The following is a 22,429-nucleotide window of genomic DNA, read 5'->3' on the forward strand; positions in this document are numbered from 1 at the left end:
TGAATACAAGACCCCCAGGCCCCTGTTCACATTACCCCACCCTGTCATCCCCTCTTGGAGTGGGTCCGCACCTTGGCCCTGGGAGCCAGTGCCATTACCTTGATGATATGCAGTTTGGGCAGGAGGTTGCAATCAGCCAATGTCAGATGGTCTCCGTCCAGGAATTTCCTCTTGGAGACAGTGATGTCCTCCATGCTGTCCTGGTCAATCTCCTCGGGGAGGGGAGTGTTTAAGTAGACATCCAGCCGCTGAAACTCCCGCAGCAGGGCCTTCTCGAAGTCTGGGTGGGCAGGGAAACAAGTGCAACTAGCCTGGTGCCCTGGGCTCCCAGCAGGGCTGTGCCAGGTTGGTTCAGACTCTCCCAGGCTTTGCATACAGGGACAAAGCCCTAAGGGCTACACCAGTCACGTACAGCACAGGACCCTGGCCAGAGCCTCTGTTCCCAGGGGATGCCAGCAGCATCACCCCATGCTCCCCTCCAGGACCCCTCTCCGCAGCACCTGCACAAGGGGCTGTTAGCCTCCTGGAGCACTGGACTGCTTTCACCTTTCCTTCCCGCTCCTCCACTTGCCGAGGAGGCTTTGGTGGGGACAGCAGCAGAAGCCCTAACACGGTCACAGGATCTGCCCACAGACAAAAGCATCTCTCCCCACCACAGCAGCATGGCAGATCACAGCCCTGCAGCCCCCCCCCCCATTTCTTACTGATATTTGCTTCCTTGCGTGGGTTCTTGATGTACGCCGAGAACTTGGCAAAGATGTCACTCCCCACGTCAAAGGACTCCTTGTACTTGGGGCTCAGGTGTGGATACCTTTAAAGAGACACTTACATCAGTGCAGGCAAGGATGGAGGCAGAGATTCAGCTGCGTGGTTGTCAGCTGCATTATCTCCTGGGCCACAGTGCCCAGGGCTGGTACTGCAGGATGAAGGTTGTGGGACAATGATGATGCTTTAAATTACTACAGCTGCCACCCTGAGAGCTGCATTATCTTGGGCGTTTGCTAGGGGGAACAATCACAGGGCAGAAACTCCACAGTTTGGGGACACTGGTAGCAGCAGAGCCCCGGAGCAGAGCTCTGCCTGCAGACAGCTCTGACCCAGCCCAGAGGACATGCATTGGCACGGGAGGGGTCCAGGGAAGCCAGAAGCTCCCGTGACTTCCTCAGGAACAGTCTTTTGTTTGCTGATGCAGGGCGCACTGCAAGGGCAGACATGTCCGAGGCGGCAGATGACAAATGCATTTGAAGCTTCCTCTTTCGCACTGGTGGGAGGGCTTGTCGCCACAGCACGGGCTGGCCTGGTGAGCTGTAGGCAGGGCCCTGCATAAGCTCAGGGGGTACCACCCCCCAGCTCCCCCAGCAGCCCTTTTGGCCAGCTGCACCATTGCATTCAAGCAAGGGCATTTGCTTTTTCTTAGCTGAGCATACCAGATATGCACGGGCAATGGGGGCTTCACATTCCCACCACCACCACCTCAACACCAACTGCCACAGCCAGCTGCAAAACCACCAGCTCTCGGGGTCCCTGTGCCTGCAGGGACCTCCCTGTGCTCTCCCTCTCCCCGCCAGCTCTGCCTGCGCCAAGAGACCAGTGCATTTCCTCCCACTGTTTTCCATTCTAACCCGTCCCAGTCCCCTTGCAGCCCGACCTGCCACCTTCCCTGGGGGACGCAGCCCCTCAGCATTGCAACCCCTGGCCCTGCAAAGCATGGCTCAGGGTGCTGGGTGGGGAATCAGCCCCCTCCCTGAGCTGGTCTCTGGCACCTCCCAGCACCCTGCCTTGGTTTCCCAATCTGCCAAGCACTATGCAATGCTGTGGCGTGCCTGACCGGCGAATGGGGAAAGGAGCAAGCTTGCAATTACGTGGGTGGGCCCAGGGTCTGCTCCAGGAACTCCTCAATCTTAATGAAGTCTGTTTTCAGTTCCTTGTTGAACAGCAAGAAGGGTGGGTTGGTGCCCGGCGCTAAATCTTTCAATTCTTCAGGTTTCCTAGAGTAGAGAAAGTAAGTGGGGTCAGAGCCTGCAGCCTGTCTGCATCTGCCAGCCTCCCCAGGGCAAATGGACAAGGCTGAGGCGGGTGTGTAGGAGGGGGCACAGGCCGGGGAGCACCCCCACTTGCGCACTTTTGTGGGTTTGGGGGGGGGGCTGAGAAATGCCCCCTCAGCCTCTCAGTCTGCCCTGTGGTGCCTCAGTCTCATAACCGCATCCAGCAGGACAGCGGGTCCCTGTCGCATGCCTGTGTTGGCATGTGGCTGGAGTCTGCTGGCTCACCCCCTGCACCCCACAGTGTGATGGGCAGTGTGCAGGCAGGGGCTGTCACCCCATCCCTCTCCCAGTGGCACACTGACTGCAGTGTGGCCACGAGGGAGGAAAGTGCTGATGGGGAAGGCTGTGCCAGGGGTGTCTCACCCCACTGCTGGCACAAGGCTGGGCTGTAGTGCCATCTCACCTGGTCATGTCCACTGTGGTGACATTGAACTTGACCCCTTTGAGCCACAGCACCATGAAGAGGCGCTGGCAGAAGGGGCAGTTTCCAATGTTTTCTCCATCCAGACCAGCCTGCCAGGAAAGCAGAGAAACATGCATTTAACTTGTTGACTGAGCCCACCCCGCCCAGATGGGATGCCTGGGAGGTGGAGAGCCACCAGAGCTGGTCTCAGGAGGAAGGCACATAGGGGGCTTGGCCCAGCATCCCAGCACTGCATGCTGCAGGGAGCCCCTCCTGGCACCAGGAGCTCGGCTGTAGGATCCCCTCCCTGAGCCATGGCCCTGCTGCCACCGGAAAGCATCAGAGAGCATGCTCAGGATGCCCAGGGTCAGATCCTTCCCAGAAATCTGAGATCAAGCCAGAAGGAACAGGAGAAGGAGGCAGGGGAAGGAGGTGGAGGCTTATTGCTGATGGATGTGGAGGAAGGGAGGGTCTGCTTGGCTGGAAGGCCAGGCTGGAGAGGGTGGTGAGAAGGGAAATGTGCTCATGTTTGCCAGGAAAAGAGCGGTTTGTTTTCGTGTACTGTTAGTATCTGCCTGCATTTAATGAACCCAAGCATGACTTCCCGGGGCTGATAATGGCCAAGAACCACCCAAGCAGCCTCCTCAGCCTCAGGGAGCAGGGGCTGGGGGTGGGAGGGCTGTGCAGATGTGGATTCGTGGTGGCATCCCACCCAGCATCAGTGGAGCACAGAGCCACGTGTCAGCTCCTAAAGTTTCAATCATGTGCAGACAGTCCCTTTCAACCTCTCTGCATGGACACAGCCGCAGCATGTCAACACTCAGGGGGAGGTTCTGTCACCAGGATGGGGTCAAACAGCAGTGGGGACATGGGAAAGCAAGGAGCTTGGACAACCGGCCTCAGTCCCACCAGGGCTCCCACATCAGGGTCTCACCCAGATGATGCCCATGCAGCAATCCCAAGGGAAAGCAGCAGCAGGTGGAGTGATTTTCCTTGCTATGCAGCAGCTGAAAATAGCCTTTGCAAAAAGGACTGAAACTCCTTTAAAGGAGTCTGGTCAAGAGGAACAGGACAGGTTTGCCCCAGTGCATGAGGACTGGCACAGATGTGGCTCAAAGGGGGAAGTTGCACCCTGGTATGAGAGGTAAAATGGCTCACAGGAAACTCAACTTATTTAAGACAATTAACTGGTTCCTCAGCTGCACGTGAACTATGGTCCTCTGGTGCACGAGGCAATCCTGCCACTGCAGGGAGGAGCAGCATGGCTCACACCAGCTCCTTCACAGAGGGGTGCTGCTTCCACAGAGCAGCTTGTGTCAGCACATGAGCCCTGGTGGGATGGCTCGTGCCCCCTGGCTTTGTGCTAAGCCTTGATGCCAGCTGGCAAGCTGAAGTCCAGAGGCTAAGCAGGAGGAGGATGAGATTTGGGAGAGTCTGGTGGTGCAGTAGTTAAGTAGTGGCAGTAACATCCAGGGTGGGCAGGTGGAGCTGTCTCCAGAGATCACACCTTGCTGCGGCCCTAAAGACAGGATGGCTGAGGATGCTTCATTAGCAGAAGATGCAGAGACCTGTGCCTGGCTCTCCTGGGCTGGAGGTAAGTGCTACAAGCCACCTGTGGGCTCTGGAGCGCTCAGCTTCTCCAGGAGAGATACATCAGCCTCAAACTCACCCTAAGGGAGATGGTAAATTGATTAAAACAAAACCCCGATGCTCTGAGTGGTCAGCTGGAGGTGATGGTCTGCTTTTCCCCTTGCCAACACCTTTTAGTCCTGCCAGAGGAATAAAATTACTTTTAACAATTATTTCCTGTTCTCAGCTGTCATGAGATGATGCTCCTGAGAAAGGAAATGGGAACTGAGAAACGTATTGATTCTGTGAGATATACTCAGAAGTGAAGCTGAATTCACACATGAGGTTTTTTGCTGGCTATTAATAAGAAATGCTCCTGGGTAGCTGCTGCTCAGGAGTGTCCCGTGTCAGCTTATAACAAATAAGGCTTCTCTGTGTGTATCGAACATCCTGCGAGGGAGATGCAGGAGTGAGTCACAGATCAGCGGCAAGGGCTACCCGTTGGCAGGAGAGCAGGGCATCTCTGCTCCCCTTCCCTTACCCATTGTTGCTGGCACCTACAAGCTAAACTTAATGTCATCCTTTGGAGCATCTCCAACACCAACAGCTCAAAATGTGTTTTTGTGGCTGCCCAGCATAAAACCCCATGCTTTCCTCTCTGCTCTCCTGAGATGGCCCTCACTGGCGGCAGCAGAGGGCAGCCAGCCGACTGCACTCCCCTTTGCTTTCCTCGCTTAGCGCAAGGATCAAGGGAGATTAATTGCAATTTATCTTGTTGGCCCCACAGGAGCTGTGGTGTTGAGCCAAGGCAGTGAGTGGCTCTGGCAGAGTCTCGTGAGGGGCAGTGGTGGTGTCGGAGGGGACAGTCGGGTGGACGTCCTTCACTGGGGCTGTGCTGGGCTCAGGCTGCCCTTGTCTGCTTCAGGCTTCTCTGTGCGTGTCTTGTAGCTCCAGCCTCTAAGCAGCTCAGGCTGGTTTTCCCCCTTGTCTTTTAGAATTGGAGAGGTGGGGAATTTTGGGCCAGAGTGAAAGGAAAATCAGGGTGGCCTCTGCAAGGGGGAAAAAAATTAAGCCAGGCCCATCCTAGGATGCTCAGAGCCAAATTATCTGGAGGAAGTGGAGGGAAGCTCTACCAGCACTCCGGCGCTGCCAGGGGAGTGCCCTGCTGGCACCCACCTAGCTGTGGGGAGAGCCCTTCGGGAGCTGGGGCAGTGCAGCGGAGACTTGTAGCCACATACCCACCCTCCCCAGCAAAAGCCAAGCAGCACAGCAGGGAAGCCTTTCTCTTCCTTCTGTGGAGAGAGCATCTCCCCACGCTGCAGCAGGGACCAGGGCAGGGGGTGCAGAGCTGACAGCCCCCCTAAACTGACTTTCCTCACTCTTTTTCCCTCCAGATAATGGATAAACCCAGTGTGGGCTAGCACAGCATCTCCAGGGAGGTGCAGGTTTTTAGCCCCAATCCTCTGAGGCCTCACAAGGCATTAAAACCCCAAAGTTACTTAGCAGTTCCTGTGGTTTCCCCCTCAGTGAAACAGCATGAAATGTGGCAAGAGGAGGAAGCAGCTCTGCATGCTTAGGGCACTCCTAAGTGTTCAGCACCCACCAGGACCTGCCCATGGTTCCTATAGCCACCCAAAAAGCTGGGAAGCAGCTTTGGGGGTGGCTAAATGTCTTGTGAGGCTGAGGGGCAGAGGCTCCTCTTGGACAGGGAGGGCCTCCCAGACGGTGGGATGACAGTCTCAGTGGGACCATGGCAGGGTGAGACCATGGCAGGACCACCTGCCCCAAATTCAAAGCAATGCAGGAGCTGCTTCGTACCCTCCCCATCCTCACCAAGTTAAGTTCAGCGTTTGCCAAAGTGGAAGTTGGGCAGGGGCAGCATGCCAGTAGGCACTTGCAGGCACACTTGCTTCCCTGTGATTTACAGTTGTTGTGGGCTGCACTGGCATCCACGTCTTAGGGCAGACCCCGGCCCAGGAGAGCTGGGAGATGCCAATGGCGTGGGAGGGTGCCTGTCTGCAGCAAGCAGCTGCTGTGACTTCGGTAAAACTGGGTCCTCAATGGCAGGAGGAGGAGGTATAGCATCAATTTGTCTGTTAAAAGACAAGCCAGAAGGGTTTTTTCGCGCTAAATTAAGGTATAGGGGAAGTCATGACGACACTGCTGCTTTGGTTTCTGTTTCCCTTCCCTCCGAAAATCCCCTTGAACATGCTACCACCTTTGCAGTCGCCTCATGTACCGTTTTCCTCTTCTCCTCAGCCATTCTGGGGAAAAAGCGGTGATAAGAAGGGAATTCAAGATCTGAATTACTTTCACCAAGAAAAGACACTCTGGATTTGTCTCAGCTGAGCTCAGTGCCTGCCAGGCACCACCATGGCCACAGTTTTGGCAAGTGAAATGGGGGAGGTTCCTTCCATGAAGGCTCAGCTAATCCTTTCTAACATGCATATCCAACCACAACCCAAGCAAAGCAGCGCCCAGCACTGCCAGCTGCCTGTGCCAGGGAAGCTGGTGCCTCTGGCCAGGCACTGCAGTCCTTTTGGGCACTGAGCTGCCCGAGGAGAAGAGGAGCGAAGCCCATGGGACTGAGCAGCTACAGGGAAACCACCCCTAAAACCCTGATGTGGTGGCACAGGGAGGCATCACTCACCCCAGCCACTGTCACTTGACAGCATGTCCCAGTGCCCTGCTGGCATCGCTGCTGGCACACACAATTACCAGCCACCAGCTTTGGCTCCTCATGTCAACCCGCATGTCTGCTGCAGGTATTTTGAACTCAAGTGGTAAAATGTTCCAGAGGAAGTGTTAAGAAAATTGCTTAACAGGGGGGAGGGGAAACCCCACCATTTCTAGTGAATAATCCCCCCGGGGTGCTCTGTGAAGTCACCCCATCCCACCCACATGTGGGCACCCACGCCGGCTCCCCAAGCCATTCGCACTCTGTTTCGCAACCCTGGCTTGCAGGAGAAGCTGAAGTGGCTGCTTTCAGCCTTCCTGCTTGCTGCGCCCAGGCTGGGGCTTGTCTTATCTGAGTTTCAAGAGACGCGTGTGTGCCTGGTCCTTTGTTACACCAGCTGCCAGCAGCACCATTCGCCCGGGGTACGCAACCATCATGAGACCAGGGCATCTTCTAGGACACCAGCATCCTAGATGTCCCATGGTGTGACACCCCATCAGTCCCCGCGCCACCCCGCACCTGGTCCCCTCCTCTGGACACGCACTTAGCCACCCGTTATGGCAAGCGATCCCAAAGTCAGTACCCATCCATCTCCAGCCTCCCGAAACATGAAGACACCCATGAATTTCCACCATCTGTGCCCAGCCGGAGCCTGGTGAGGATGAGCCTGCAGGGAACTGCCGAAGAACAACTGCCCCCTTGCCGAGACCCACCTTCACAAACAGCTCAATCTCAGGCTCCTTGGTGGTGCTGTGCTGCCGACTCTCCATCCCGGCGGTGTGGGGAGGAACCGCTGGCCACCCACTGCTGTGGTGAGTTGGTGAGTCCTTTGCGGAGCTTGAATGGGGGGCGCTTTGAGGCGGCTGGCAGCTCTAGCACCTCGGCTGCGTTTTCGGAGGGCTGGGGCTTGCCCTTTCCTTCCTTTTGAAGCAGGGAGGAGCAATGGGGTGCGCGCCAGGACCTCCCGGAGGGGAGGGGGAAGCTGCGGGGCCTCCCAGCCGTGACTCAGCACGGGTCTATCTGGACGTGTTTACGGGTCCCCTTCAAGTCAGTCTATCGCACCGGCCCAGGCACGGCACTGGTGCCTCTGAGCACTGGGCTGGTGGCCCCAGCACTGCTGCTGTCACCTCACAGCTGGGAGCTGGGGGGTTTTGCAGGGGAAGCATCTGGCCTGCCACTCCTGGTGCTGCTCGGGTCTGGTCTTCTGGCCCCTTCGCTACCCTCCCACACTTACACCCAGGCGCTGGTGCCCCAGGGCTCACCACTTCTTGTGTCACCCTTTGGGGTGAACTGAGCTGACCTTCCCACTGCCTTCCCACCTCCTACTGCTGCATCAGGATGGGCAGCTGGCAGCAGGGAGGATACAGCTCCTCTCCCTGCCCACCTCCCCCAGGGGTCCCCCCAGGTGGGCTCCCCTGAACACCCCTCGCTGCAGGAGCCAGGGCTGAGCAGGGCGAGGGTTCAGGGAAGCCAAGCGAGGCAGCCTGGCCGCCTGCCACTGGCTCTTTGCAGCCAGCCATGCACTGCCAGGGTGCAGACCTCGGGCATGAAGGATTGTGAAATGGCCAAGCAAGGAAAGCAAAGAGGCTGGAGCGTGTTGGAGTGCAGCAGGGGAACCCCAGAGTGCTGCTGGCAGCAGCCCAGCTGGGGTCGTGCATGGCACCATGGTGGGAAGGGATGTCTGCAGGGCTGATCCCTGGCAGGGCCCCATTCCTGGAATTTGGGTCGTTTCACAGGAAGGATGACCAGCTTGCTTTTCTCCCCAGGATGGGAGGGAAACAGTCGCTGTCAGATCATCCTGGCTGCTGTCCAAGCAGAGATGGCTTCCCAGCACCTAACAGTCTTAACTTTTCTCTTGGGCAAGTCCCGTCTTGCACCTTGGGACCCCGTAGCTGGTACAGAGCTTTGCACAAAATGGGGATCCTGATTGTTTGACTCAGTACGCGCGCACACACACCCCCCCACCCTACCCAGCTATCCCCCCACACACACCCCCACATTCACACACCCACACACCAGCTCAGGTAGGCCCAGACTTTCCTGAAAATAATCAAACCCTGACAAGAAAGCATCCACCCTAAGGCTGGGAAATGATTTTGCAAGCTCCCAGAGGAGTCTCCCCAAGGGAGATGTTTTTCCTGGGTCCTGCTGCACAGCCTGGAGTGGTGCTTACACTGGTAACTGCACAGGAGGGGCTGGAGAGCATTTTTATTTCTGCCCCATCAAAGCTTTTGGAGAACTTAAAACTCCACCTGGTGGGACAGGAAACTCTGCCTGATGTTCTCCTAAGCAAGAGGGATGAATTAATAGCATTGCAAGTGCCAAGCAGGGCCACAGCAGCACCCTCAGCTTGGTGCCCATCTTGCTCCCTCCCCCCGGCTCCCACTGCAGACCCCTGGGTGATTTGTGCTGCCGGGGTGATGCTGAGCCTGCAGGGAGCTGGGCCGGCTCCTAGCACTGCCAGATTGAGCAGCTCCTGCCCATTGCATTTCCCTCCCAGCTGCCAGCTGAAATACTGGGCAGGGTTTTAACTCCTGCGGGGTGGGGGGGACAAGAATGGCACAGTGCTCTCCTTGCCAGATGTCAGAGTCCCCAGTATCTGGTCTTGTGGAGGCTGCAGGGGAAGAATAGCAGCAGCAATGAGGTCCCTGCCTGCAGTGTTCCATGTGGGGAGGGCGTTTGCCTTTTCTGCAGGAACAGGCACCTTGGGAGGCCACACAGGCAGCCCTTCCCTTCCTCTTCAAATGGTGAATGGCCGGACATTTGCTGAGATGGAGATTATGGTACATGTGTATCTGGATGTCTGCCTCACCACGTCTGTGAGAAAGCAGGGAGCACACTGGAAAGCTTGCCAAGACCCTTTGCTCGGGAGGAACAGCTGCCGGTTTCTCCACCAGCAACAGTGATGCCAAGGCATGGCACCCACTCACCCACCACAGAGCGCCTTTGGAAACACGCCCCTCCCTCCCCGTGGGAGGTGTCCCTGTGCTGAGAGTGTCCCAGCTGCCCAGAGCAGCCCCTAGCCCTGGGCAGCAGACAAAGAGCGGGTACGCAGGCGCCTGCCCAGCCCCGGTGCTTTGACAGAGCAGAGAAGTGAGCCATTGTCCCCGCACGCTGCCAGCCCCAGCGCCAGCCACTGCCGAGGACTGGGCCAGCAGAGGCTGCCTGGTAGGACACAGCAGAGCCAGCAGCAGATGCACCATGGTCACTCTGGTAGGGCCAGCAGCAGCTCTGGTCCTCCTCTGCCTAGCTGTGGGACTGGAGGCCAGCCCGGAGCTCTCTGGTGAGTCGGGGCGCAGTCAGGGCGGAAAGGGATGCTGGGGACAGTGCCGGTGTGAGGGAAGGGCAAAGTGACAGCTGGTTGGTGGGGTATTTGCATGTATATGGACAAAGCAGTGCAGGCCAGAGGGAGTTTGCCAAAAAAACTGGGATATTTTTTATCCCCATGGCAGGGCTGTTATCTGAAAACACCCTGTGCATGTCCCACAGCCCCAGTGTGAGCAAGGGAGCAGCTCCCTGTGCTGCTGCTGCGCTCCCTTGGGCAGTTTGGAGGCAGAAATGCAAAAAAACGAATCTTAAGACAGTCTCCGAGCTTTCCTGAGACCCCCTGGCCATGATGCTCATGTCTTCAGTGCTGGGGCATGTGTGGAGCTGAAGGCTCCTGGCACACCCAGGGCTCCCCTGCAAGCCTTTGCTGCTCTGAGAAGGTGAGGGAAGAGATGAGCTGAAGCTGTACTGAGTCCCCGGCCAGAGCCGGCAGCTGTGGTCCCCAGCCAGAGCCACCTGTGAGTAGAGGGGGCCGCAGGCCACGCTGCCCCAAGGCACAGTAAGGGCCAGATCCTCTCTCTGCAGGCAGCACCAGTGAGTCTTATAGGTGTAGCCAAGGCAGAAATTCACAATCCCTTGTGCCCCAGTGCTTGGGACACCCAGAATGAGTGCAGGCAGGCTGAGTGCCTGGGGGCTGCCATTCCCTCCCCTGAGGGATTGTCTAGGAACAGCCATGCACACCTTCTTCTCTGCTTTTGCTGGGCTTGGGCAGTGTGAGAGCCTGGCGTGATGCTGCCAAGCGCAGCAGGGCGGGCTGTGGTGGAAAGGATGTGATTTCATCTGGGCAGAGCAAACAGCACAACCACAACATCAGGGACTGAGTCAGCAGCACCAGCAGGCGACGAAAACCACTTGCAAAATCTGCCTGCAGCCTCCTTGCCATGGTTTCACCCCCCAAAAAAAATCTTCACAACTGCTCCCTGCCCCAAAATGGAGTGATGGAGAAACCTCTGTCCCTGTGGCACTGCTTGAGCCTCAGTTATAAAATAAAAACTGCCAGTGCTGCAGCCAGCATGGCAGCAGAGGAGGGTGTCTGCTGCAAGGCAGGCTGGATTTGGGGAAAAATATTTTTCCCCCTATTCCTTCCCCACGTCCCCCACCACCCCCAGGATTTGGCTCAGCTCACTGTGCCCAGGGCTGGCCCAGCAGCAGGGGGTTTGGGCAGCCCCGCTGCCAGCCCTCTTAGGGATGGGCAGGTGGGTTTGGAATCAACGCCAGCAGTCAACCCTGGGCAGCTCTGGAGCCTGCACAAGAGCCTAGCTGCTGCCACAGGCCTGGAGAGGAAGGAGGTGAGGGCCAGCAGCCTGGGCAGGGTCCTGTGCCCCTCACGGCCCCCAGCATCCAGTGATATGGGGCAACCAGAGGAGAGGTGCAGGATGGGGCTTGTTCTGCCCCCCTCTTTGCAGGCACTGCACCCCAGGGGGCTGATCCATCTCTGTGACCTCCAAGGAGCATCTTTGCATCTCGCTGGAGCTTTGACCTGACTAAAACAGCTTGTCTGCTTCCATCCACCCTCCTCTGCCTCTCCTTCCCTCTCTCATCCAGTGCACCGAAGAGCAAGCAAGGGCTTGCTTGCAAAGGGCTGTGGCCCTCCCACTAGCTCATCCCATTTTCAAAAAGAGAAATACTAACAGCTGCCCGTGTTCAAGGTAAGGATTAACTCTGAGCAGGGGCAGCTCCCTGCCATATCCTCTGACTTCTCCCAGGAAGGGATGCTAGCCACAGATGCCAAAGGGTTAGCGGCAGCAGGGAAGGTGAAAGGCGCCCTTTGTGCAGCTGAGCCTGGCACCAGTTTGCAGAGGCACGGAGGGACAAGCACGGGGCTCAGAGCTGGCACTCCCATCTTCTTGTATTGTTTTGGGGGAGTTTGACACACTGGGGGCTGGGGTACAGGGGGTGTGTCCTGCCTCAAACCCCAGCACTGGCCTGGGGCTGGGGTGCCAGTCCCTCCAGGGATGCCACAGCTGGGGATTGAGGTTTGTGAGCCACCCAGCAGCCCAGGGTCCTGCCTGTCCCCACCTCCCAGCCTCAAAATCATGCTTCCCCTTTGCTTTTGTTTAATTCAAAGGCCTGAGGGAAACTCCTCTGTCCAAGGCCCTACGCATCATTTTTTGTCAGCTTTTCCTGCTTCCTCAGCCTCCTCCAGCAACCAGTGCCTGCTCAGAGCACCCCTAGAAGCTTTCAGAGATTTTATTAAAATGGCTTCCTCACTCACCCAGCATCCAGCACAGCTGATACCAGCCAGAGATGATAGCTCTATGATAAACCCTCTTAAAGGCTGGGCAGGACAGCCCCACCTGACTGTTCCTTGTAGGGAAAACAACAGGGGACACAAACTCAGCAGGATTAAAAGAGAGAATTACCCTGTGCCAGGAAATCAGGGAGAGAAGGGCCAGTGCCCATCAGAAAGGCCATGGGCTGGGAATGGCTCACACTGATGCACTGGGCTTCTCCCACAGAGAGACCCAGGGTCAGCTGGGCTCAGATGATGACTTGGTGGTTCATGCTCATCCATTGGCTCTCCCACTGCCCCAGCCAACCATGGGAGCTTGCAGCAGTCACTGGACCCTTCTCTCCTCCAGCTCATGGCTCGGAACCATGTGACAGACTACATCCTCCTCCAAAGCCAGTGATCATCTCTGGCTCACCCTTGCTCTCTTTTCCCCATGTCTCCATAACAAGCCTCATTTTCTCTAAACCCCTCATGGGATTCTTCTGTATGTGTTTCTTCTGACCTGTCATCCTACCTCCAGCTTTCAATTCCATTTGCTAACCAGCTCAGCTACTCCATGCTGCTTTCCAGCCTCTTGGCTGCAACACTGGGTATAAGATTTACTGCAAGCCCACCTTCTCTGCCGCAGCCCCATTCTGATCCTGTTCACCCCATAAGTGCCCAGCCCAGGACATCCTCACTGCTACCAGCTGTTGGGAGCCCAAGAACCACCACCACCATGGTCCCAGTATCTCCTCTGGCCAATGCCTGCCATGCTGTCCCCTTCCAGGGTACCTGCGCAAGGTGCTGAGGAACCATACTGCCCACACCTGTGACGGGGAGCAGCTCCTCATCGTCTGCCCTCACAAGACCACCATCAGCATCCTTGGTGCTTTCTATGGGCGTCGTGTGCCCAGCCCCAACCTCTGCCCCAGTCCTGGCAATGCCTCCCAGGAGAGCACGGAGTGCACGTCCACCACGGCCCACCTGGTAAGGGCAGGGGTCCCAAGCGACCAGGAGGCACACCCCTCCTTCCCCAGGTCACCGGGCTGCCTGCTTGGCCTGGGTGGCTGCAGGCACTGCAGCCTTCCTGTGCCCTGAGGGAGGCTGCAGCCATCAGCATTGAGATTCACCCTTGGGGTCTTTTTTCTGGAGCGTATTTGCTAGACAAGGGAGGATGAGACCTTCTGGCGTGGGTCCCAGGGTGGGGCAGCCCTGCTAGAGGAGCCTGGAAGGAGGCACTGCTGCATCTTGAGCTGTTTTTTTGAGTAATCCTGCAGGATGCAGCAGGCTCGCAGGAAGCCCTTGCAGCTGGGGCTGGGTGTCAGGAGACGGTTGTTGCAGCAGCCAGGGTGCCAGGCTTGGGAAGTGGGACAGGGGCCTACAAGGGATGCTGGGGTGCTGCACTCAGCTCTGCAGATGCATCCCCTGGGCTTAGCACAGAGCTTGGCTCTTCCCCAGCCAGAAGAAGCACCCATCCATGCTGGCAGCTCCCAAGCAGCAGATTAATGAAAGGAGTCACAGGGCTCTGAAAAACCCAGGGCAGCCAGAACATGTAGTGGGGGCTGGCAGGAGGGTCCCTCGATGGGCGCATGTTTTCCTGTGCTACTTTTCTATTCCAGCTCCTTGCTAGGGTTGGGGCAAAACCACAGCAAACCCAGCTGCTTGTAGCCGGCTGTAGGGAAGGGGAACATGGAGCCGGAGAAGAGGAACAAGAGCTGAGGGGCAGTTCCTTGCTCTGGAAGCTCATGAGGCTTTGCTGTTTGGTCCTGCTCCAGCTGCATATCCCCTCCCAGCATCCCACACATCCCCAGAGCTCTGCAAGCATCGAGCCAGACTGCTGGCATGGCGCCAAGCCAGCCCCACAAACCACCCTGCAAACACAGTCAGGGTTCCCAGAGCTTGTGTGTCAAGCACAGGACGGAGAATATGGTCCAGCACAGATGCAGAGACTGAAGGATGGGTCTGTGAGGAGGATTTGTGTGGCTCAGGTTTGCAGCAAGATGGAGCCACTCCTGCTGTGGGACTGTGGTCGAATAGGGCTGGGTTCCCCACTGCCTGGAGGCTGCCGTTGGAGAAGGGACGTCTGGAGAGCAGAAAGCAAGGCTGCTGCTGCGGGTCAGCTCTGCTTAGGCAAACCCCAGGGAGAGGAATTAATTACATTTCCTCCTTAAATTGAACTTCTGGCAGCCAGTGAAGACCAAGAGGAGGCTAAGTCCCGGGCTGGGTGGGACAGGGACAGAGGAGAGGAAGGAGAGATGAAAAGGGGCTCCATCATCTCAGGTGGTGGGATCCCAGGGCCCAAGTCGCAGGGCAGTTTCCCAGAGAGGTAGCAGCGAGGTTCGGGAACAAGCCACGGCCCCGCCCCGCCCCCCCCCCCGCCCAGCCGCCGGCAGCCTCTGCTCGGACGCAGGCTGCCTGCTGATGGGGCTTGCAGCGTGCCCAGCACCCCGGGGCGCGCTGGCGGCCCGCAGCCCCAGCCCCAGGGCCGGCTCCGGCCCAGGCTGCGCGGGGGACCCGGCCGGAGCCGCAGGCTTGGCTGGGTGGCGGGCGGCGGCAGCGGCAGAGGCCGCCCCGGTCCCGGCGGGGACGCTGCCCGGGCGGCCCGGGTGTGAGCCCTCGTCCCCACCTTGTGGCCGCGCGTGGGCACTGCACGGAGCCGGCTGGCGGGGGCCTGAGCGCACCGAGCCGCGCTGCGGCTGCGCCCGCACGGGTGTTGCACGGAGCCGTGTCGGTGTGCACGCCCGCACGGGTGCTGCAGACGTGTGGCGTGGCCGAGTGCCAGCACGGGTACTGGCAGACCTGCGCTGGCACACAGCTCCGTGTGGGTGCAGGGGAGGAACCGATTCAGGAACTGACACGTGAAGCAGGGTGACTGCGGAGAGGCGCAGGGCATGAGCAGCACCTCTGCGGGGTTAGAGTACGTCTCCCTCAGTCTGGTGATGGTACCGCGGAAGAGAAGGTGAGAACACACTCAGGACTCCTCACACATCTTCACATCTGCCGTGCTTTCCTCTCCAGAAGCTGCTGGCTGAGTGCCAGGACCAGCAGTGGTGCCAGTTCTTGGTGCACAGCCAAGTCTTTGGCCCGGACCCGTGCCCTGGGACACACAAGTACCTCATCGCTTCCTACAAGTGCCGGCCAGGTGAGGTGGTGTGGGGTCTGGGCAGCGCTGTGTGGGCTCTTTCCCTGCCTCAGCTGCTCAGAAAAGGACAGAGAGGGGAACCAAGCTGCTCCTGTATCTTGCAGCCCTCCTCCAGCCCTGCCCTTGGCAGATCTCAGACCCTTGGCTGGGCTAAGGGGGGAGGGGGCTGCAGGTGATTCTGGATGCATTGGGACGCTCTGCAGTGTCACTCCCCAGGGAACCATCGGGTCAAGACTGTGTGCGAGAATGACAAGCTGAGGCTGCAGTGCCGACCAAAATCCATCCTGGCGATTTATTCTGCAAATTATGGACGATTCCTGAGGGGCAAACCAGAGTGTGATTCCCTGAACACTGGGGGACCCCATATAGGTATGCCAGAACAGTTTGGGCCAGAAATGGGGCCAGAAACCATGCAGAGAGTGTGGAACAAGTATGCCATCGAGCTGCACCTGTGCCCTTTGGCCCTAGCTAGCTGGTGCCCAGCAGGCAGGGGCAGACAGGTCTGCCTGCAGGTCCATGCCACATGTCTTTGCAGAGTGCTTGGCTCCAGACGCCCTGAGGAGGGTCTCCAAGAAGTGCCACCGCAAGGGGAACTGCACTGTGGCTGCTGACCAGGCTACCTTTGGGGATCCGTGCCTCCCTGGCATGAAGAAACAGCTGCGAGTCTCCTACACATGTGGTGAGAGCCACCCGCAGAGCTGAGGACACGAGGGCCACTGGCTGAGCCCCCGCTCTGCCCACTCTGTGCCATGCAGGCAGGGGCGCGGGGCTCCCTGGGGAGGCTGCTGGGGAGGAGTGGGGTGGTGATGCTCAGTGTGTGCTCTCCTTGCAGTGCCCAAGCAGCTGCTGGAGGAGGTGGGCCCTGACACCTCAGACCCCTTCCTGCTTTCGGACTACATGCATGGTAATACTGGGGGCAGGCTGTGCCAAAACCACCCCTTCCATGGCCTGTCTGCATCTGTGATACCCACTGCTGGCACAAGCCCTGCAGCTCCATCCCAGCATTGCTGTCCTGTGGCTGAAGCCACCCATTGGTCGGTGCCCATGTCTGAGGGGCTGGAGAGATGTGGTCTGCAGGGAGCAGGGGAGAGGAGGACCCACAGGGGAGCATCCCCGAAGGCAGAGGAGTGCTTGCGCAGGAAGGAGGGAGTGTGGCACAGGGAAGGAGGCAGGCAGGGGCAGGCAGGCAGGCAGCGGGGTGCTGGGGAGCACCTCATGCCTCAGCCCGCATCCCCTTGTTTGCTGCAGGTGGCTGGTACAAAGGGCCCAGGTTCTCCAGGCTCCGGGAAGACCGGATGATTTTTACTAGCTCTCTGGCAGCTTTTGCCCACCTTTGGGGTATGTGCCCTCACCAGCTCTCACGCAGCACCCAGGGAAGCAAAACAGGCTTGGGAGGGTGGCTTGGGTCCCGTGATGCCTCCCGCTCAGCCCAGGGCTTGGCTCAGAGGCAGCCAGACCCCAGACCCCTCCAGCAGGGTCGGCCGGCATGTAAGGGAGAAGGGCACCAAGCACCCGTGCTGGGTTTGAGGGACAAGACATGTAGGGCAGGAGCTCAGTGGTTGAATGAGCCCTGAGACGCCGTAGCATCAGTGGTCCCAGTGTTGCTGCAGTCCTGCCTATGGACCGGACCTTCCTTCTCCAAGGGGCTGAGTCACCCACTGGGTCTTCTTCTTTCCTGCCCTGCCTGCAGGGGCACGAATGGAGAGCACCACTCTGTGGGCAAAAACTTCCCATGATAGGGGAAATTACTCTCTGGATAGATGATTCCTCCCCCTGCCCTGCCTACCCCACATCCCAAAGGGATGATTTCCTATGGGGAAAGGGGCATTTCAGGACACTGGTGGGTACTGATGAGGCTCTGGGTGATGCTTCCATGATCCCTGGGGCAGGGTCTGTCCTGCCTCTGCAGCCTGGATGCCGAGGGCGCCCTTGCTTCCCTCCTCTTCCTCCTACGTGCTGGGCAGAGGGGGTTTTCCAGGCACTGGTACTGCACAGAGGTGGTTTGTACCCTGATGTCTCTCTTTGCTCTTTGCCCCCCAGGCATCCCAGAGAAAGTTGGCCTCTACTTTCTTTGCGGGGTCTCAGGAGGCCTCATGGTCCTGCTGTGCATCATCAGCCCCAAAACAACCTTCCTCCAGGAGGTGGGGGAGGCTCTCAAAGACCCAGAGCTGGAGAGCAGCTTGGAGCTGAGCAGAACCAAGCTGCGGGATGAGCAGGACGAAGACCTTCCTGATGACAGCTCCTCAGACTCCTCCTTTCGCCACCTCACCCGCACCTACCGGGCCACTGACAGCATCTTCAGCCCAGAGCTGACAGCGGCCATGGAGGGAGCAGCGGAGCACCAGGGCTGTGCCGGGGAGGAGATCTGGATGCCCAAGGAGTCAAGCCCATATGCCATCCACAAGATCAAATCAGCCACCAAATAAGAACTGGAAGAAAATGGCTGGAGAGCAGCAGGACGTGGAGGCTAAGTAGCATCCAACAGCAGAGACACAAGAGTTTGGGCTCCTCGGGGTGAGCGAGCATCCTGAGTGGCAGCAGGGCCACAACAACCCCAGTGTGGCCATCAACCCACCAGCTGGCTCCACCAGCTTGGAAACCTCTAACCCTAGGGTAAGGCACAGCCCCTGGGTGTGTTGAGGGGATATGGGATGGTTTTTGGAGCCACTGGCTCCTTTGCCATAGTCACGCCGCTAACCCTGAGCTAACCTCCCCATTCTCAGCTGGCATCGACTGGCTCTAGTACTTAACTCTGCTCGGCCCCATTGAGCCCGCCCTGAGCCTTTCCAGGCTGCTTGCTCCTGTTTCTTCTCAGGTGCTAGCTTCCACCCTGGTGCTGCAAACACCCCCCAGTACACTGCAGTGTGCCAGCAGTGGAGACGCAGAAATGGCCAGGATGTGGGGAGGCTGCAGGCGGAGCGGGTGGGAAAGTGCTGTGAGCATCACCCAGCACAGCCCTACCACACCACATGCCTTGCAGCCCTGGTACCCCCGCGGGAGCTGCACCCCAGGTCTGGGGCAGCCAGCATCTTGGCACAGCGCTGGCTCTCACCTCCCTGCGGGCATTCAGGAGCTCTGTCACTCTGAGTTGCTCTGTGCTTTCCTTCATGCTTCCCTCACTGACCCAAGAGCCCTGGGGTTAACTTGCTGGGGCTTTTCCAGTAAATAAATGCAACAGCTCATATACACAATGTCCTTACCTGACCACTGTCATTAATAGTGAAAAGGGAGGAAAATGGAAGCAGCAAAGCTCAGCCTTCCCCGTGTGGATCAGTGCCTTGACTCCCACTGGTGTTTCTGGCACTGGGCCATGGGGAGAAACAAGTTGGGCCTGTTTTAGCATGGGAAAGGGTAAGGTTTTAGCCTGAGGAAGGGAAAGGGGGGAAAAGCAGTCCATGTGGATCCCATGAACAATCCTTCCCTGCCCTTGTTTCTCTTGAGCCTAAGGCTGTCTGGTAAGCAATCCTGGAGTGATTCCCAGATGCCATGCAGAGGGGCTTCTCAGCAGCCCCACCGTAGCAGGGAGCCGGGCCAGCTCTAGGGGCTGCTCCAGCTCTGAAAGGCAGTGCAGGCTCTATAGTGCTGTGGGAAGGGGCTGGATGGAAGTAGCGACCCAGCTCTTCTCATGATAGGGATGCTCCAGGCACCGATGCTCTTGAGCTAGCACAGAGTGGTGTCTGTTTATCCATCCACCACCACACATGACGTGCCTGGGCTGGCTGCAGCAAGAGAGGGCTGTGGGGGACATCAGCGCACCACTTAACCCAGCTGGTGTTGGTGGTCTGCTTGGGGCCAGATAAAGCCGTGCTGTGCTCTGCAGTGAATGCTCTCGCGGTGCAGGGCCAAGTGCTGTGGCAACGCAGCAGCCTTGTGCTCCTGCTCCAATGAGGTGGCTGCCATCCTCCCTGAGTTAGGGGTCTGCTGACGGATGCTAGAGCCCAAGGAGATTTTGGGGGGCTCTCTCCTCAAACTGTCCCTGAGCATCCTTAGATGATGGGCAGGACTGAGACCACAGACTTGCCTTCATGCTTGGGCAGCTGGCACAGCCCCTGCTGCAGACCCACAGTGTTCACCTTGCAGGGTCCGCTTCTTGCTCCCCCATCTTTCCTCCAGCCCCCCCCCCCCGCGGTGACTGGGTGGGATTTCAGCATGCATGGTGCGAGCTGCAGGCCCTGCAGCAGGGCCGCGCTTCCCAAGAGCCTCCCGAGGAGCACCAGCACAGCAGTGCCATCGAGACTGGAAAAGCCAGCTTCCCCCTGCCAAGCCTGGGCAGGAGGGGCAGACGCAAACCCATCCCAAAGTGGGCAGTTTGCCCAAGCCCCCACAGAGCTGCAGGCAGACTTGGATGGGATTTTTTGGCTGAGGATCTTATCCCACAGGCTGATGCACTGTGTTTCCATCGGCAATGGGATGCGTCCCAGCTCTGCCTCGCAAGAGTGCACCTGACTCATATTTTTGGCTGGAGTACGCACTGCTCCAACATGCATAAGGAGAGGCAGGCACCTGGATCCCACAAGGATCCCAGACTGATGGTGAGCAAACCTGGGGAAGCCCCCAAGTTGGGGCCAGCAGTGGTGGCACAAGGGGAGTTTGAACTGAGGAGGACAAGTGGCCAAAGAGGAAACAAGATGGGCTGAAGCCACAGCAGCCCCGACCCATTTTGGGGACTGAAGGTACACAAGATCTGTGGGACCCAAGTTTAAACTCCCACCCCTGCAAGCACCCCTCAGCCATGCCACACCCTAAAGCCATTCCACTGCTCCTCGCTGTTGATGTCCCCAGGTCTTTCTGCTCGAGCCATGGCAGAGCTGCCTGTACGCAGCCTGAGCCACCCTGTCCGTCAGCAAGGAGAAAGGACTGATCCTGCCCACATGGTCCCTGGGCAGCAGATTTAAGTCCCCTCAGATGCTGGCACTGGGATGTTTCCCTAGCAAGGGGTTCACCCACTGGCAACAGCAGCACACGCGTGGGGGGTTATCTAAAAGGATTTTATTGGGTTAAACTTAGGAATCTGAAAGGTTTTGCTGGGAAACTGCCAGCTGAGGGAAGCTCTCCTTTGCTGCAGCGCTGAGCCCTGCTGAGCTTACCTCGACTGGGGGGGTTCCTTTGAGCCTAAAGATTGATGCAGTGCTAAAAGCCCCCAAGAACTGGAGAGGGGAAGGGACCTCTGCATGAGGGGTGGCATATGTGCCAGCCACATCCCAATCCCTGAGGGAATGGGGATCAGCTCAGAGCATTTCCCAAAGCCTTTGGGACCACAGGAGCAGCTCAGCCAGTGTGGAGGTGGGTCAGGGGCTGCCCAGTGACAACCACCCCGCACAAGCAGGCCAGCTCCTGCCCTCGGAGCCACCTTTTGCTGCCACTGGCCCAGCTCAGTGTCCCCCTGTTGAGCTCAGGCAACGGGCATGGGGTGGATGCCTCCCACCACGGAGTTGCAGGCAGGGCTTACCTCTGCCCTCCTGGCAGCTGCTGCCACTCCTGCTCCCCCAGGTCTGGACAGCTGTAAACGGATGTTACCCAACGCCTCCATCCTCCTTTCAGAAAACAGGACGCTGGGGAGGGAGGGGGTGACTGGCTGGGGGCTCCTTACTGGGGAGGTCAACCCCCCTTTTTTGGACCTTGACGGGATGAGAAGCAGACAGACCATCTGAGAGCAACTGAGCTGGTGGAAGTGCCCAAGATGGACCCTCCTGGGTCCCCCAAGCCCAGCAGGCAGGGGCAGAGGGCAGGGAAGGAGGCAAGAGGGATGAATCCGTTTCCTCAGCCATGCTGCAAGGGTTTTTTGGGGCAAGGGGCTTTCTCCCTGGCCAACATATTAAACAACACCCACTCATGCCCCATTGGAGGCTGTGTCTGCAGCAGAAGGTTGTAGCCCTCGGAGTTCAACCAACAGGGATCAGGTGGTGGCTGCTGGTGCCATTCCTGGCTGGCCAGGTGTGCCAGATGCACTTGACCCCGTAACCAAACTTGCGGTTGTTTGGTTCAGGCTCTAAAAGAGGTAAAGGCTGAAGCTGCACCCGAGCCAAGAACTTCTCTAGATCCAGTCTGTTCTCTGAAAACCCAGTGACAGAGCAAGCATCAACGCACATGAGCCCAGAACATGGATCATGTGATTAACACATGAAAAGTGTGTGGCTTTTCCAAGATTAATTTATCAAGGAACAAAGACAGTCGCGGGTACAAGGAGTCTCACACTCACCTTTCCTGTTGCATGCAGTTTGACTACCAGCCAACCACTTTATCCCATGACGGCCTGAGTGAGCCTTCTTTGAGCCCCTTGTGCTAAGCAGGCTGGCTGCGGGGCAGCGATCTTCCCCCGGAGCTGGGATGCCCTCAAGGCTGCTCCTCGGGGCAGAGACCTTTCCCCAGCAGCAGATCTTTGGTTAGCAGCTGGTACCATGCAGGAAGTCATAGTATATTACATTAACTCCGGTTCGTGCCTTGGTAACTTTTTGTCTTGGTAACTTGGACGCTGAATCACGGTTAAAATGACCGCACAGTACACTAACAGAGCAAACACTGAACTTTGTTAAATCGCACTTTTACAACATCACACTAAAACCACTTTTGCCGATACCTCAGGCAGCATTTTTTAAATGATCTAAATCGCCCGCTTGTGACACTGGGTCACAAGAGCAGCATGGCTAGGCCAGGGCACACCGTGCCCCTCGAACCACGACCCCCAGCTCCAGTGAGAGGGCAGCCCCAGTGCCCCGGGGGAAAAGGGGGTGACCCCGGCTCCGGCTTCAGGCCGCAGGCAGCAGAACGGCGTGGAGGCCCCTGCGGAGGCCGCTCCGTCCCTACCCAGTCGGGCGGGAGAGCCTGGGCTGGCCCCCGAGCGCACCCGGCCCCACCAGGGCACGGCAGGGGTGGCGCGGGAGCTGCCACCCCGCACCAGCGCCCGTCCCACCCGCCACACCGGCCGCCACGACACCCGTCCCGCACGCACCCCACGAGACAGATTTAAAGGCAACCTGCCGCACCAATCACCGCCCGCGCCGGCCGGCCGGCCGCCCCGCCCCGCCCCCTTCGCAAGCCCGCCCTTCTATTG

General features: G+C 58.3%; 2 protein-coding genes across 6 annotated transcripts in view; one reads left to right on the top strand and one right to left on the bottom strand.

Annotated features, from left to right (window-relative positions):
- Nucleotides 1–7,609, bottom strand: part of LOC308053840 (chloride intracellular channel protein 2-like) — a 9,337-nt gene extending 1,728 nt beyond the window's left edge. The window contains exons 1-5 of the mRNA XM_080365628.1: nucleotides 7,408–7,609; nucleotides 2,449–2,558; nucleotides 1,863–1,988; nucleotides 705–811; nucleotides 99–280 (exon numbers count right to left, since the gene is read on the bottom strand). Coding sequence (XP_080221754.1) covers nucleotides 99–280; nucleotides 705–811; nucleotides 1,863–1,988; nucleotides 2,449–2,558; nucleotides 7,408–7,464 — 582 coding nt within the window. The 5' untranslated portion in view covers nucleotides 7,465–7,609. The remainder of the gene's footprint in view (nucleotides 1–98; nucleotides 281–704; nucleotides 812–1,862; nucleotides 1,989–2,448; nucleotides 2,559–7,407) is intronic.
- Nucleotides 7,610–7,795: 186 nt separating this feature from the next.
- Nucleotides 7,796–22,399, top strand: LOC308053836 (protein eva-1 homolog C-like). Of its 5 annotated transcripts, XM_080365617.1 has the most exons (8): nucleotides 7,796–9,977; nucleotides 13,024–13,223; nucleotides 15,255–15,378; nucleotides 15,595–15,747; nucleotides 15,914–16,057; nucleotides 16,211–16,282; nucleotides 16,627–16,716; nucleotides 17,419–22,399. In XM_080365617.1, the coding sequence occupies exons 1-8, from the start codon at nucleotides 9,896–9,898 to the stop codon at nucleotides 17,802–17,804; spliced, it is 1,251 nt and encodes a 416-aa protein (XP_080221743.1). In that variant the 5' UTR covers nucleotides 7,796–9,895; the 3' UTR covers nucleotides 17,805–22,399. The 5 variants fall into 5 exon arrangements, with proteins under 5 accessions (XP_080221743.1, XP_080221741.1, XP_080221742.1 ...); XM_080365615.1 differs by lacking the exons at nucleotides 7,796–9,977; nucleotides 13,024–13,223 and adding an exon at nucleotides 14,360–15,023; XM_080365616.1 differs by lacking the exons at nucleotides 7,796–9,977; nucleotides 13,024–13,223 and adding an exon at nucleotides 14,360–15,023 and having other exon boundaries at nucleotides 15,914–16,054.
- Nucleotides 22,400–22,429: the final 30 nt, after the last annotated feature.

The sequence above is a fragment of the Falco punctatus genome (genome assembly GCF_963210335.1).
Source record: "Falco punctatus genome assembly, chromosome: 15".
NCBI lineage: Eukaryota > Metazoa > Chordata > Aves > Falconiformes > Falconidae > Falco > Falco punctatus.